At 42.2% G+C, this 15,591-nt stretch overlaps 1 protein-coding gene across 1 annotated transcript in view; it reads right to left on the bottom strand.

The window, feature by feature from the left end:
• Positions 1–482: 482 nt before the first annotated feature.
• AFG1L (AFG1 like ATPase) overlaps positions 483–15,591 on the bottom strand; it is a 198,852-nt gene continuing 183,743 nt past the window's right edge. Inside the window, exons 11-13 of the mRNA XM_045844090.1 lie at positions 9,136–9,276; positions 6,068–6,181; positions 483–3,701 (exon numbers count right to left, since the gene is read on the bottom strand). Coding sequence (XP_045700046.1) covers positions 3,573–3,701; positions 6,068–6,181; positions 9,136–9,276 — 384 coding nt within the window. The 3' untranslated portion in view covers positions 483–3,572. The remainder of the gene's footprint in view (positions 3,702–6,067; positions 6,182–9,135; positions 9,277–15,591) is intronic.

Below are 15,591 nucleotides of genomic sequence, written 5' to 3'. Positions count from 1 at the left end.
TGGGAAAAATGAATGTTAATTCTGCCTTAAGAAAAGTCGTTCGCTCATCTCCAAAGGAAATTCTTTTCTATACCAGCAAGTGATATCTCATGATGTTGGTGGATCTGATAAAGATCACTTATTTTTAAGATCGCTTACAGACTTGCTGCCAGGCAGACTCCCACAGTCAGTCAGGGGCCAGGTGTCAGGGCCCGGAGCCCCCATCCCCCAGGTGTCTGCGTCCCAGACGAAGGGGCTGCAAGTGTGGGTTCCAGTGCTTGGAGCAGGGAGACTGGCATCAGGACAGCAGCAGGTGCACGGAAAGCTTGAGAGAGACATTTTGATCGTTTTACTGACTGTTGTAGCCACTTTCTATGCCTCCACTTCCCCGTCTGTAAAGAGGTGTAACAGTGTCTGTCTCATATGAGCGTTGTAAGGGTCAAACAGTTTATTCGTAAAGTGCTCAGTCAGGCCCCACACCCAACATGCAGTAAGCACCGTGTTTCTTTAATGTTGAGTACATGGATATGAGCACACCCATTCATATATTTTACAAGTGAAATTTGAATTTTTTCAAAATTCCAAATAATTTTAAAATTATGTTATTCATACATTTGTAGATACAGGAAATACACTTCACGAAGATTAAGGTATTGCCTTATGATTGATTAAAAGTTGAAATCCCACTGAAAATGCACACGTTTGATTAGAATGGTTCTGCACACATCGCCTTTTGGGCCGTAACACCACGCTTCCCTTCATTACCGCTGAGGGCAGACAAGCCCGCCCATGCCTGTCAAGAGGCAAATACAGGCAGCAGCGCAGGTTTTATTTATTTTTTTATTTTTCATTTTTTAATTTTTAGTCAATATGTATGTCTATAGAAATAAAGTGTAATGCAGCAACCAGATTTTTCTTTCTCTTTGTTAAAGAAAAGTTTTCCATTTTCTCCGGGCGATTTCTTCTAGGCTTGGAAATTAGTGTTCCTTTCAGAGGGCGCCCTTGGCATTTTCCGGACTATAAAGACTTCACCCGAGTTTCTGGGTGAGGGGTGTTCCATAGTGATACTCAGCTCAAACCTCCATCTTCAAGTGTGAATTTAAAGCATTCACAAAAAAAGCGTTTGCTCTGAGAGATTTCGTGAATCCCTGGAGAAAAACTGGAATGCCAAGAGTGTAATGAAGCAGGACTTGGAAGAAAAACATAAGCATTGAACACTGCTTTTCAATCTAGGGATCTTTTTTTTTTATAACCCGTTTTGGCATTTTCTTTTAGTAAAGCTACTGTACTGTTTCCTAGTAATGGCTATGTAAGACTTCTGTTTCTTTTTCTTGCAGGCTGTTTTGAAGAGATGGGGATAAGGATGTTTCATTTCCAGCTACCATGACACTCCCTCCTCTGCACTCCTGGTACCTGGGCTGACAGATGCAATAGCAGCCCCGCCTCCCTGCAGAAACCAGCTCAGAAAGCCCTGCCACTGCAGCCTGCCCCCTCCCCCACGCCCTCTCCAGCCCCTGACCCTTGAGCAGGTGGGAGACTAGGGGCTGGGACAGAAGCAGGGACACGATCCAGGCACTCGGGTAGAACCTAAACTACAGTTTTACCCTACAGACACAAAATTTTAAAAGAAGTTCAAGTTCTTTAGCACCAAAATTATGGAGCAGCCGCACTGAGCATACCACAGCCTTCTATGCATTGAGCCAGAACCCTAACCAACATCGCATGACGGTTTCCATGGAAACATGAAATTCTAATTCTAAATGCCTGACCTCAAATTAACTTTTCCCACAGAACTATTTCACATACACCCAACACACTCAGGGACGGTTCCTGCTTCCACCAATCAGGCTGTCCATCTGTCCATCCACTGTCTTTTTATGAAGGTACAGCATAATTGCCATAGAAATATGAAAAGCGAAAAGCTAAGATTGAAAGAATAAAGTTAAACATTTTATATCTATTGAGTTCAAAGCAATGGTTCTGTTTCAAACTCATCTTCACTGAGTTTAAAAAATCAATATTAAAAAATGTCTCCTTTTTTATAGGGGTGGTGTGGTATAAAACACAGTACAAGTTTTGTAAACTGTAACTCTCAGGTGAGGCTACTTAACTTTCCCAAGCCTAAGTTTCCTCACAGATAAACAGAAATTATTATACTGATTCCCTACAATTAACTTTTAGCTGAGATCATGTAAATCTCTACCAAAAGATTTGGCAATTCTCATTCTTTCTCCCTCTTAATCTACTTAATCTCTTTTTGAACTCACTGCTTTAAGTCAATAAAAATTTTTAAACCACATTTAAGTTTCAGAAGCTGTGATTTAAACTTTTTTCTATACTTGGGTTCCCTCTCTATTTATTTGCTTGATTTAGGTCAATGTCCAAAACATACTAATGTGAAAAGATTAACTTACAAACTTAAGTAGGTTCAGAGAGCTCCCTTATGTTGATGATTGCATTGATGCTCACTTCTCTGAACAGATTCACCTGTGCCTACCTCAAAAACAAATTTGATTTTCACAAGACTTTGTGGATTTCACTTTTTTTCCCTTTGAACAGAGATTTAGACATTCCTAACAGCCTCAACCAAGATTCTTTCTGTAACAAGTTACCAAAGTCAGATTATACTTGAATGAATCAAAGAGCGACCTCAGTAAAGGACAAACTGGGCTTTATTTAAGCAGATGCATCAGGTGTCCTTAAGTAGATGCAGACAGGTGTCTGTCTCGCGGCAGAAGCAGAGGCGAGGGTGGGGAGAGGCATTCTGCAAGCAGAGCAAATGTGTGTGAGGAGTGGGCAGAGGCCGCTGTCCAGTGGGGTCCTGCTCCCTCCCTCTGCTGCTTGGTGTGCCCGGGACTCTGCCTCCTCTGGACACTCTCTCACTAGTCCCCATTCCTGGTACCTGTCCTCTTACTCTCAGAGTTGGACCTGCCTGTTGTTTGGAAGGATTCCACAGTGTTGCAGTCCTCAGTGTTTTCAGGCAATGCTGTGTCCGCCGCAGATCACGCCCTGCCTGCCAAGCTTGACCTCAGGGTAAAAAATATACTCTGTTGGGAGAAAACCTGAAGACCTGGGAAATTCAGCACAATTTATAGCCATCCCCCAAATCACATGTATAAGCTCATATTCTAAAATGTTATTCTCTGTAGTTTATAGCAGGATCAGAATGCTTTCTTTGCTTTGAATTGAGAGGCAGTGTTTTTCCCTCCCCTAGATGTGTTTCTCTCATGTGGCAATGATACTGCCAACACTCGGGACATGTCCAGACACCTGGCATTTACCCTGTGTGTGCATTCAGGGTTCATCCAGGTGGCTCCATGTGAAGCCAAATGTCCAGTCCTACGTTCATCTTCAAGAGTGCTGATTTTATTTTGGTGCAGAAATAAGGCTAAATAAATAGGCAAAAAGTAGACCTATAGAAATGGCTTCAACTTATTAATTAACTACATCTTTGACAGAAATTTTAGATAAAAATGGTCCAGAGGACAAAGTGCATAATTAATGATGAGAAAAGGATTCCTTCAAGTCCCATAATGAAGAGTTCTCCCTGCAGTAATCACTTGTCCAGTGTTTCATTGATGCGCAAGTGATTTTTACTTCTTGCTTCTGTCCCCTTCAGTCCAGTACTGCTCAGTCTGCATTTCTGTGAGTCGGGAGATCGTGCGCTGAAATGCAAAGACTTCCTCTTCTCCGGTAAACATGGAGAGACCTTCTGCTGTGCTCTGGTGACCAAAAACAATAACCCAACATCAGTTAGACCACCACCAGATAGAAAAGACAGTCTTTCTCCAAAAGTGCACACCAAAAATAAGTAACAGCAAGCACCAGTAGTTTTGGCACATTAGAAAGAGGTCCACGCCCTTCCCCAAAGCCTGGCAGACAGGGCCGCACTCACTCAGAAACTGAGACGATGCAGCTCCTCACGTGAATCCTTTCAAACAGTCAAAGACACCATTTGGATGGAAGTATTGCTCTTAGAGAAATCACCATTTCAAAAGATCACAGCACATGGGTTTATAAGCAGCTATTTATTTCTACATGTAGGTATAAGTAATCATATTTTCAAAGTTTTCCTTTTAAAGAGTTACTGGTCTCATTTTCCCAAACTTTTGAGAATACATAATTTCTCCTCAGGTCAATAAAGAACTGCTTTCTCATTCGAAATGGCCTTTACCTCTGGGGTTAGAAGAATGAGGTACCCCTCTCATTTGGAGGGGTGAGGGTTTATAGATAGTTTAAAATTTTGACTAATGTTTCTTTATTAAATGTATTGGGGTAACACTGGTTGTTATTATGTATATTTCAGGTGTTCAACTTGATGACATCTGTGCACTCCACTGTGTGTTTCCCACCTGCAGTCTCGTCTCCTCCTGCCACCATATTCCTGACCCTCCTTACCCTCTTCATCTTTCTCTTCCTGGAACCACCACACTGTCATCTGCACCTGTGAGCTTGTTTTCTGTTTATGGATTTGTTGCTTTTGTTTTATGTCCCATATATGAGTGAAATCATACAGCTCTTGTCCTTTTCTGTCTGACTTATTTCACTTGATATAACACTCTCCAGATCCACCCATAATGTCACATATGGCAATACTTTATCTTTTTATGGCTGAGTAGTATTCCACTGTATAAATGTGCCATATTTTCTTTATCCAATCATCCATTGAAGGACACTTAGGTTGTTTCCATCTCTTGGCTATTTGTGAATAATGCTGCAATGAACAAGGGGTACCTATATCTTTATGAATAAGTGTTTTCAACTTTTGGGGCTAGATACCCAGAAGAGAGATTATTGGGTCATATGATAGCTCAATTCTTACTTTTTTGAGGAAACTCTATACTGTATTCCATAGTGGCTGCACCAGTTTACATTCCCACCAGCAATGTATAAAGGTCCCATTTTCTCCATATCCATTCCAATACCTGTTATTTCCTGTCTTATTGATAATAGCCATTCTAACAGATATGAAGTGGTATTTCATTGTGGTTTTGATTTGCATTTCCATTATAACGAGTGGCATTGGGGATCTTTTCATCTATCTGTCGGTCATTTGTACATCGTCTTTCAAAAACTATCTGTTCCAAGTCCTCTGCTCATTTTTTAATCAAATTGTTTTTTTTTGTTAAATTATATAAGTTCTTCATACATTTAAAATTTTATCACCTTATTGGAGGTATCATTTGCAAATATCTTCTCCCAAGGGGTTGGTTACCTTTTTGTTTTGTTGATGGTTTCTTTTGCTGTGCAGAAGCTTTTTAGTTTGATGTAGTCCCATTCATTTATTTTTCTTTTAGTTACCTTGCCTTAGGGGTCAAGTTCACCAAAACCCCTCTGAGATCAAAGTTCATCAATTTATTGCCTATGTTTTCTTCTATGTAGTTTATTGTTTTAGGTCTTACATTCAAGTGTTTAATCCATTTTGAGTTAATGTTTGTGGATGGTGTCAAAAAGCACTGGCTAGTATTTCAATTGTCCACAGTTGAGAAATACAGCCTGTAATGCTTATTTATATTTATACATAAGAAGGCAATGCAGTCACTGTTGGTTGACCTGGGATGAATCACCAAACCCCAAGTACCAGGGAACTGGGCCCGCCAGCATTGGCTGATTCCCTCCAGGGTGGCCCCAGAGTCCGGCACCCACAGGTTCTCCATATGTGTTTATGGAAGGGGGTTGGGAGAAGGATCATGGGTTTCTTTTTAAGCCAAGGGCCTTGCCAAGCACGCCATGGTCTTGGGATAGCCAGGCCACATGCTTGGACACTACATTGTATGCTCTACAAACCCCACAGACATGAACAAGAATATGCAGAAAAGGCAGCATGGTGTGGCCGAATAAGCCAAGAACCAGACACAGGTGGCCAGGTGGCAGCTCTGGGCTGTCAGCAGGGAGTGGTATGATCACTGAGATTGTAATTCTCTATATTTAGTGATATCGAGAGTAAGTGCTATACCAGCTTAAGAAGAAAGCAGTGAATCAACAGTTAAATATATACTGCATTCCTTTTTCAAAATGTAGCCATGTATCAAACCAAAAACAATTAAGCTGTTTTATAATAAAACAAGATTATGTTAATATCAACTACCTGGCTCAGTCCCAAATCATCCATCAATATTCTGCTTTGCTCCAACTCACTGTCATGCTGCTGATGCAGAAATAAGCTTGATAAAGGAGTCGATGCGGAGCAAATTACGCGCACCTGAAACAGAGGAAAATGATAGATGGTGTTACTCCTCACATTTCGTAAGCTGAAGGCAAGAACAAATCTCTCACAAAATAAAATTTTGTTTGTCATAACATGGAGCTTAGATTTTGCTTTTAAAATGTCTGTATTTTTTCTAACAGTTTGTATCTGTTTAAAGTGATATTTTTAAACAGCACAGCACTTTTCAAAATATTTCCATATACCATCACGTGAAGCAGGGAGCCAAGGTTTCATTGGGCAACTTCAGGCCTGGAGAGGTCTCGGTTCGTGATGCCAGACCAGATCGTCCAGTTCTAAGTCCGACGGTCTTCCCATGACATCGGAGGCTGACGTGTACACCTGGCTGCTGGGGGCCCATCTCTGGGTGCATCAGAGACGCTCTCCAGGTGCACTGTGCACGGCTACCCCTGGCTGGGTAGGGCGCTGCTCAGTCTGGTGCACTGCCACTCTACTTACACCCCGAGTTTCCAGATCCTACATCGATATCAATATCCTGCCAAGACACTCTTCAAAAAAGACTAAGTTTTACATTAGTATTTCTTGATTACACAAGTGTTTGAGTGAGTGGGCATATGTGATAATCATATGTTGGAAAGAGTTTTTCTATCTTTATAAATTTTATGTCCACTAGTTTAAATACAAAATAGACTCTCCTTGGTGTTTAAAGAGTCTTGAATTTATTTTTAGGATTCACAGCTATCATTTTAAAATCATTATTTAAATAAATATGCCAATAGTTTAAAACAATACATTGACATTTGGGACTAGTTTTTCCATATCCAAATGGCCTCCCATCTCCTTTTATAAATTCTTTTAATCAAAATGACACTTTCTTCATTATTTAGATGGGAATACCCTTATTTCACAAATTTCTATGACTACATTCTAGAATAATGTCTATTTAATGCTAATTTCTAAAATAAGATAATTTTGACTATTCTAAATGTGCGATTTAGTTAACATAAATGTTAGGAGAGTCCATCATATTGCCAGATAAATCTTTTTTCTCTAATTAGGAGATGAAACAGTGGGGGTGGGGATCATAAACTTTCTTTAAGTTATTCCTAGCTGAAAGATTTTTAAAAAGTAAGAATTCATCAATGCTACACTCTAAGAACCACCTACTAATGTCCCTCTACCACTTTCTTCTTGGACCATCAGCCTTCTAAAAACAGAGTGCCGCCTCCAGGCTCACTCCCTTTATTCCACTCCCACCCCTGTGCAATTACTCCCGAGCAGAGTCTCTGGGTGAGTGACCCCGGAGACCACTAAGCAGTGATGACGCTTGATCCCCCAGCTCTGGAGTTCTCAGCCTCTGGCCTCTCCTGACCTCGGATCTCAGCATGTTGGCCCCACAGGAGTGCGCATGGTCTCTGAGGTCACTCACTGAAGCAGCCCCTTCAGCTCTGCCCCAGAGCCCTGCTGGCTGTCCTTCGTGCTCAGGCCCAGCTCAGGGGCTTTGCTGCAAACTCCCTACCCTGGTGGGAAGTTTGTCACCCTGGATTAGAGTTCAGCCACCACTTCTCAGCATTGTAAGATGCACTTAAGGAGCTTGTGAACATGCAGATTCCTTCCAAGCCCCATCCTGGGTCTTCACGTGCTGGATGGGGTAGGCTCTGGAATCCAGATCGTAAGTAGCCCAGCTGCTTCTGATGCAGGTGTTCCTCGGCAGGACCTCCCAGTGTCTCCCCTCAACCGAAAATCAGTCTGCTCTCCCTCTAGACTCTCAGGGCGCCACCTGTCCAAGAGGCTCTCCCACAGTGGTGACTTCACATTTAGCTCCATGGACATTTGATTAATGTTTCTCTGACCCTCAATTATAAATTCCATGATGGCAGGCACCCCATCTGGCTTTGCTTGACATTGAACTTCTAGCACTTAGCATTGGGCTTGGCATAATAAAGATGGCTAAGGAACAGATAAATGAAACATTTGAGTCTTACCTCTGCCTCCCAGAAGATTCTGGCACGTTCATCCTCCCACCAACGTCCCTTCAATTTTAAAATCACTGCTCTATCTATTTCTATATAACAGTAAAGTGATATTTAACTCTAGTTTGAAGTTGTACTAATACCTGCACAGTACATACACATTTGCAGACATATACTATCTGCAAATACAGTATCTTGCAGTACATCAATTATGGCTCACTTTCTCTGAAAGCTCACTACCTGCCATGTGACATTCTAAGTGCTTCACATCTTCATTTAATCCTCACAACAGCCATGCGACCTAAGTCCCACTGTTACTGACTTTCTCTACAGAAGGCAACTGAATCTGTAGAGGTTAAGCTGGTCCTCGAGGTAGACAGCCCAGCCGCAGGGCCCACTCCTTAACCATGAGGTGACACTGGGTCTCATGAAGGGACAAGGGCTCGGCACTCCAGGCTAAAACATGTGGCTGAAACACCCAACAAGACAGAACAATGCTAGTTGCTAGCATTTCTGGACCATAAGGAGATAGCCAATATTGAGGAGGATATTTAGATATTCATTCATTTGTTCATTCATTATTTTATCAGTTCTATCAGTTACTCATGCAACAAATAATTTATTGAGCGCTCAGTTCAGAGGTAAGGCGCTGTGTTGTACATCATCACAGATAAAGCACATGATATGTCTGGGTGAATGATGGCATCACTGGTACAGCAGAGGGTCTGGTGATGGGAGTTTTCTGATACTAGTACTGCTAGTACTACCGGTACCGTTACTACTAGCACGTACACCGTGCTCAGCTCGTGCCAAGCACTGTTTTAAATGCTTTACATGGACTAGCTTATTTTGTCTTCACAATTCTCTGAAGTGAAAATGTTATCATCCTAATTAACAGATGAGGGAATTGAGGCACAAAGAATCCTGATCTGAGTGGTAGACCAGGATTCCAGCCCAGAGATCTGGCTCCGCAGCCCCAAATGTGCGGTTTTGAGAAAATGCACATTGCATCCTTACCTTAAAATCATAAAAGTTATCAATGAGAGTTATGAATCTTCGAGCCTCAGTCCTTTTTGCCATTGTAAATTGTGGAATGTTTCGCAAAAATACTGTATCAAAATTCTTCGATAGTTCCAAATAGTCACTGGCTCCAAGTGGCTGTAATTAAAATCAAGTAAAAGACAGAAAATTAAAATAAGCCAATTCTGGTTGCTCTTGGATTAGTTTCATTAGAAAACACCTCTTATTTATTTATTTATTTTTTTGTCGTGATGTGCCCCAGGTGGTAGCTTTGGGGCAATTCCACCAAATGGGACAGTCTTTCCAGAACAGACCAGGGGTGGAGCACACTAGGGGGCAGCAGAGGAGGCAGGCGTATGGTGGGAGTGAAAGGGTATCTCCAGCCACCTCAGTCGGTAACTTGTAGGCCCCCATCCTAAATCCAGTCTTCACTCTTTCTATTTATACGGCATAACTTTAAACATGTCCTAACAAATCCTCCCGGGGCTCAATTATAAGTAGCCACTGTTATTAAATAGAGCTACCTTACAATGACATGCTGAATCTTATTGTCACCATTTTGAAATAAGACTATGCCCCACTATGAAACTCATCAGAAAATATTTTCATGTAAGGTGAGGTACAATTTTTCAGGTGTAATGTAGGAGGCACTGGTAACCTCTACAGCAGAGAGCAGGGGGTTTTAAGGACCAGAAGTAGACCGAGACCTCAGTGTAATGTGACACCGCACGCTGCCACCTCTTGATTCGAGAGGGTTACAGGGCTCAAGGTCCACAAAATTATTCACGAAGATACCACATACAGATATAAAGTGCTCGTTCCTGAAACATGAATTTAACTCAGAAATTATGAAACTATCTACAAACATGCCCTTTGGGGTTAGGAACGTTCCCGGGAAATGCCACCCCTCCTCGTTGTGAGCTGTGTGTGGACAACTGTGCCTGTGAGCAGAAGCCGTGAGCGGGGCTCAGGGGAGTGTTTCTGGCCCCACCAGAGGGTGGAGGGGCCCGGAGCCTAAGTGGCCAGGATCTGCTCGGAGGTCTCTCAGAAAGCTCCTAGCTCCCCCTCACCCATCCTCGTGCTGGGACACAGGCATTACGCCTCCTTAGTTTCTGGCAGAATCCGTCAGTGCTTCCACTCCCTGTCCAGAAATGTCCCCTGCACTTGGGGGGCCATTAGCATGAAAACTTCTTTCAGAAATGCAGACAGGCATAGTTTCCTGGGAGAATGAGGGAACTGTGAGGGGAGCATCATCCCCACCTGAGGACCCATTCAAGCCCACCACTACTCTAACAACCAGATGAAAATAGTTACCCTCCATGAGAAAGACTTCTCATGGAGGTCTGGGAGGTAAGAATAAACCTGAGAGTCAAGTTCTGGAGAAATGGTTCCTCAAGAAACAGTGGTTCTGAGGAGGAAGCAGCAATTTGGAGACCTGGGACAAAGAGGCAGAGAGCCAGATAGAGCCCCAAGAATTACCTGACTCCTCTGGAAGTCTGCTTAGGGACTTTCCCCATCTCCACTCACCAACCAGGTACCGAATGGGGAAGAAGGAGATAACCTTGCCTTTCCCATCTCCCTCCCTTGCTGGAGCGCTTTTACCTCCAGACCCAGTGCCTGACCTTAGCTGGGCCTCCCCTGCTCACCTCAGCCACACAGTGTCTTGAGAGGGGGTGTGTGTGTGTGTGTGGTTGGTTTAAGCCGGGCTCTCATGCAAGGAAACCTTGCTGCCAAACCTGATATGGACCAGGAGCATGTGTTAACAGAGTAGCTAGGAACGAGGGCTCTAGACTGCTTGGATTTGAATCCTCAGTCTGTTACTTACAAACTACGCGCTTTTGGCAACTTATGCAATCTTTCTGATCCTTAGTATTCCCACCAGTAATATGGGAATTTGACTCCTATCCCATAGGATTTTAAATAAAATCATGCATGTAAAGCATTTAGCACAGTGCCTGGGGCATACATCGACAGCCAGACCATTTTGACTGCTTTGAACTTTTACTACTTTGAGCTTCAAAGATTAGGCTCGGTACACACGAGCTGAGGGTGTAAAGAAGTGTCATTTGTTACGGGACCAGTTAGTGCTGCTCCACCACCTTAAACCCTCGATCGGCCTCTGTGCATTTCCCGTCCTCAGAGTCATGGCAAGGACCAGGTGAGACTGTGGAATCCTCACATAATGAAAACAATCACCAAATACAGTGCTGTCATGCCAAAGAGGATGACCCGCAACACACCTCTCATGCTCTGAGGGAGACACACACTACTTTTTCGAGATGTTAGAATTTAGTGTCTCATCTTTTGTAAATAAGAAAATATATGTAAAAAATGTAAAACCTTGTCTTCAGTATGTAGTTATGTATAATTAAGCTCACTCTTTATGCACAGACGTGATTTCTATGAGTATAACTACATGCCCAAGGAAAATCATCATCAGAAGTGCAGTGAAGTGCCGAGGGCAACTGAAAATCAGAATTTTGCCCACTCAGCTATTTTTACAAATTATATACCTTTGTCAGTAGGTTCTGCATTTGCCATTATATTAGCAAATATCCCTTTCTTTCATATCCCTAACAAAATTATGTGCTCAATCACAGAAGAAAAACTGAGCTTCACATAGTTATCTATCTCCTTTAGAATGACGGTCATCGGGGAGGAGGAGGAGTGAGGGTTTAACGGATGCAGAGTTTTAGTTCGAGGTGACGGGAAGGTCTGCAGGTGGACACTGATGAAGACTGCACAGCAGTGTGCGTGTACCGAATGCCACCAAAACGTACACTTAAAAACGATAAAAATGGTAAATTGGATGTTGTATGTAATGTTACCACAATAAAAAATAGTCATTGAAACAAGGAAAGGTTATTAATTGCCAAAAAAATTCCAATCTGGTCCATGGAGAGATAGCAATATTATTTTTTCTTTAAAAACATGAGAAAAAAAGAATGAAATGTATTACTACAGAAAGTCTTTTCCCAAAACAAATCAGCTCCACTGAGATTAAGATTAATTTTAAATATAAAAAAGACTTGTTTGGCCCTGGCTGGTGTAGCTCAGTGGATTGAGTGTGGGCCTGCGAGCCAAGGGGTCGTCTGTTCGATTCCTAGTCAGGGCACATGCCTGGGTTGCAGGCCAGGTCCCCAGTACTGGGCATGTGAGAGGCAATCACACATTGGTGTTTCTCTCCCTCTCTTTCTCCTTCCCTTCCCTTCTGTGTAAAAATAAATAAATTAAATGAAAAAAAATTTTTTAAAGATTTTTTAGTAAATATTAAAACAGTATGTTTTCTTATACTGGTTTCAATGCTGAATTGTCCAAGAAGGGACAAACACACTTTCAGGATTGACTTTGGTGACAGATGGGGATTTCTTATTAATCCAAAATGCTCTTTTTCATTAATTGAAATAAGTTAAACAGTTGTAGACAAAAATATAGAAGAGGCTTTGTTCTGTGACTTCTGGTCACGTGACCTTGAGCCAGTCTCTCTGAACTTCTGTGTCCCCCATCACAGGACCTGTCTCGAGGGTTTGTCCCAGGGCTCAATGTGTTGACTTCGTGCAAAATCTTAAAACTGGAGCTGTTGCACGGTTAAGTGCTCAAAATGTTAGCTATTAACTTACAGAGTTCATGTGAGAAGTACATGAAATGACATATGCATACACACTATTGGGCATACAACAGACAATAAATAGTAGCTATTCTTTTATTAACTATTAATTAACCTTTTCCTCAACTCATTAAACCCTGCAGGCTAAATGAGAAAACAATTCAACCGATTCTAACCTGCCTCTGCCTTTCCACACAGAGGTAAAAGCCATTTCCTTTGGTCCTTCCTGCTATCCCTAATCCACCAAAACTTCTGCCATCCTGGCATGCTAGCCTTCCATGAAGTCATCAGAGATGACAAAAATAGCTTCTGCCACAGGCCTGCTCCCTCCCATACGTCTTTTGGTGATACCATTAGCACCATTTGTCGGGAAAGCCCAGGGTCCACATAATGAAGTGCCCCTGAAGCAGTACATGACCCACAGAAAGTGATTACTATATGCTGAATGAATTAGTGAGTCAACGTGTGACTAAAACATACCATAACCTGGGGCAGGCCCGCCTATTCCTTCTTTTAAACCTATTTGCCTCAAAAGATATTTGAAACACACACAAAAAATCACATCCTTTCTTATTTGGCCCAAATGCCCCACTCCCAAGGCAAGCCCTTGGTGGGTGTCCTAGTGTGCATGGAGGAAAATGTCTAGAAAGATATAGAGCAAAATGTTAATGTGGGTTATCTTGGGGTAGTGGAATAAAACATGAATTTTGTTCCTTTGTTATACTCATTTGACCCTCCCTCTGCCCCCAATGAACTTGTGTTACTTTTTAAAAAAAGATTTTATTCTTTATTTTTAGAGAGAGGGGAAGGGAGGTGGAGAAGGAGAGAAACATCAATGTGTGGCTGCCTCTCGAGCTTCCCCTACTGCGAACCTGGCCCACAATCCAGGCATGTGCTCTGACCAGGAATTGAACCAGTGACCCTTTGGTTTGCAGCTAGCACTCAATCCACTGAGTCACACCAGCCAGGGCTGAACTTGTGTTACTTTTAAACAGCAAATACGACCATGCCTTTTTGGAAGGTCATTTTTATAATGGGCATCTATCAGTTGTGTCTCATCTGTGTGAGATCATAATATCAGTTTTAACATGGGCCATTTTTTCTTTGTTTTCTTGTTCCACAGAAGTAGGATTTTTTTTTCAGGGATATTTAAAAAGAAAATAAAACATAAGCTGAACACATATTTTCTTTAAAGTTTGACAAAAGAATAAGGGATTTGATATTTGGGATGAAATTTGACTTCAGTTATATAGTTACAGTCAACTAATGATTCTTCACTCCAGGGTAGCCAAAGAGAGGGAGGGGAAGGTGAATGGCAGCCTCCCCAGATAGTTCATGTTTGGTCCTCACAGCCAAGCATCAGAGTTCCCCAGATCAAAGGCCGATGTAGGGCCGAAACCCATGTCACAGCCCTGGCCGACATGCTCCCATTTACACCGTGTCTCCATCTGAGCAGGTTTCTCCCTATAAGCTCCACGAGCACAGTGCTGTCAGTGCTCCTTTTCCCCACCATGTCCCACAACTTCCAGCCCACTGGTGCATGCACATTGCCTCTGCTCTAGTCTCTCCCTTCTCCTCCTGGACGCTAAAGGAACCTAGGTGAAATTTATATTCTCCATTTCTTTTATTCTACCTTTTGTATTATCCTCCCTGCCCCACCTCCTCATGGCTCATTTTGGCTAGTTTCCTCTGACCTCCATTTCTAAGTCCATTATGTCTCTCCTCAGCTGTGTTTTATCTGCTCTTGAACTCATCCACTGAGTTCTAAATTTCGGTTATTGTACTTTACATTTCTAGAATTTCTATTGGTTCTTTTTCAACACTGATACATCTCCTTTTACAGTCTCTAGATCCCTACAGTAAAATTTCCAAGCCTACCTCTTAAAAAACATCTTTCAAAATGTAAGTCTAGTTGTTTAAAATATGGACTCATAATTTCAATATCTGGAGTTCATAAATTTATTGTTGATTGTTCCTTGTTCTCATTCATAGTCTTTTCTCCTCATACATTTGGCTATCTTTGTGTATTGGATTTTATCTTTGAAAAAAAAAATACTTGTAGAAAAGAATCCAAGTTCAAGGTCTGAAGTATTCTGAGCTATTTGGATCACACAAGGTTTTGACTTAAGTCCACAAAAGAGCTGGTTTACTTCTGGTTCACACTCAGTTCCTAGAGTGCAATCCTCAGGGTTCTATTGAAAGAAAGAGGCAATATACTAGGTTCCCACCCTAGTCTCTGACTCTTGTCCCACTAACACAGTGAGATTTCCAAAAAGAAGCTTAGCTTAGCCCAGCTCACTGTTTTAAGGGGCATTTCTAGTGTTCACCAATATCCATGTTTTCCTCTACTTCCTGGGCATACAGCGAGACTATATTCCCAGTTTCTCTTCTGCATTTAGGTATGGCCACGTGATCAAGTTCAGGAAAGTCAACTGTGAGAGGAAGTGATGTGCATGGCTTCTAGATCCGGCCTGTAAAAATATCCCACAAAGAATACTCACTTCCTTTACCCATCTGCTGGCTGAACTGACCCTTAAAGGAAGGTGGAGGCACAACAGGGATGAAGCCTGGATCTGTGAAGGACCACACTGGGCAGAGTTTCCCCGCCAATCTGCACTGGATGGTGACAGGAGCAAAAAAGCCGTGTGCATTTAGTAAGCCTCTGAGATTTATTTGCATGTTGTTTGTTTCGGCAGTTAGCGTATCCTAATACTTATTTCATCCAGCCTCCTTCATCATCTAACTAGAAGGTTGGTGCTAATTACAGAGAAAGAGTCCGCCATTACTGGAAGTGGAAGACTTCGTAACACTTCCTTTTCACTAAAGACGTTAACTATCAAGACTTT

This window comes from Phyllostomus hastatus, unplaced genomic scaffold (genome assembly GCF_019186645.2).
Source record: "Phyllostomus hastatus isolate PE091 unplaced genomic scaffold, TTU_PhHast_1.1 phas_contig_40, whole genome shotgun sequence".
NCBI lineage: Eukaryota > Metazoa > Chordata > Mammalia > Chiroptera > Phyllostomidae > Phyllostomus > Phyllostomus hastatus.
Note: the sequence above shows the minus strand (reverse complement) of the source record. Positions and strands in the feature narration are given on the sequence as shown.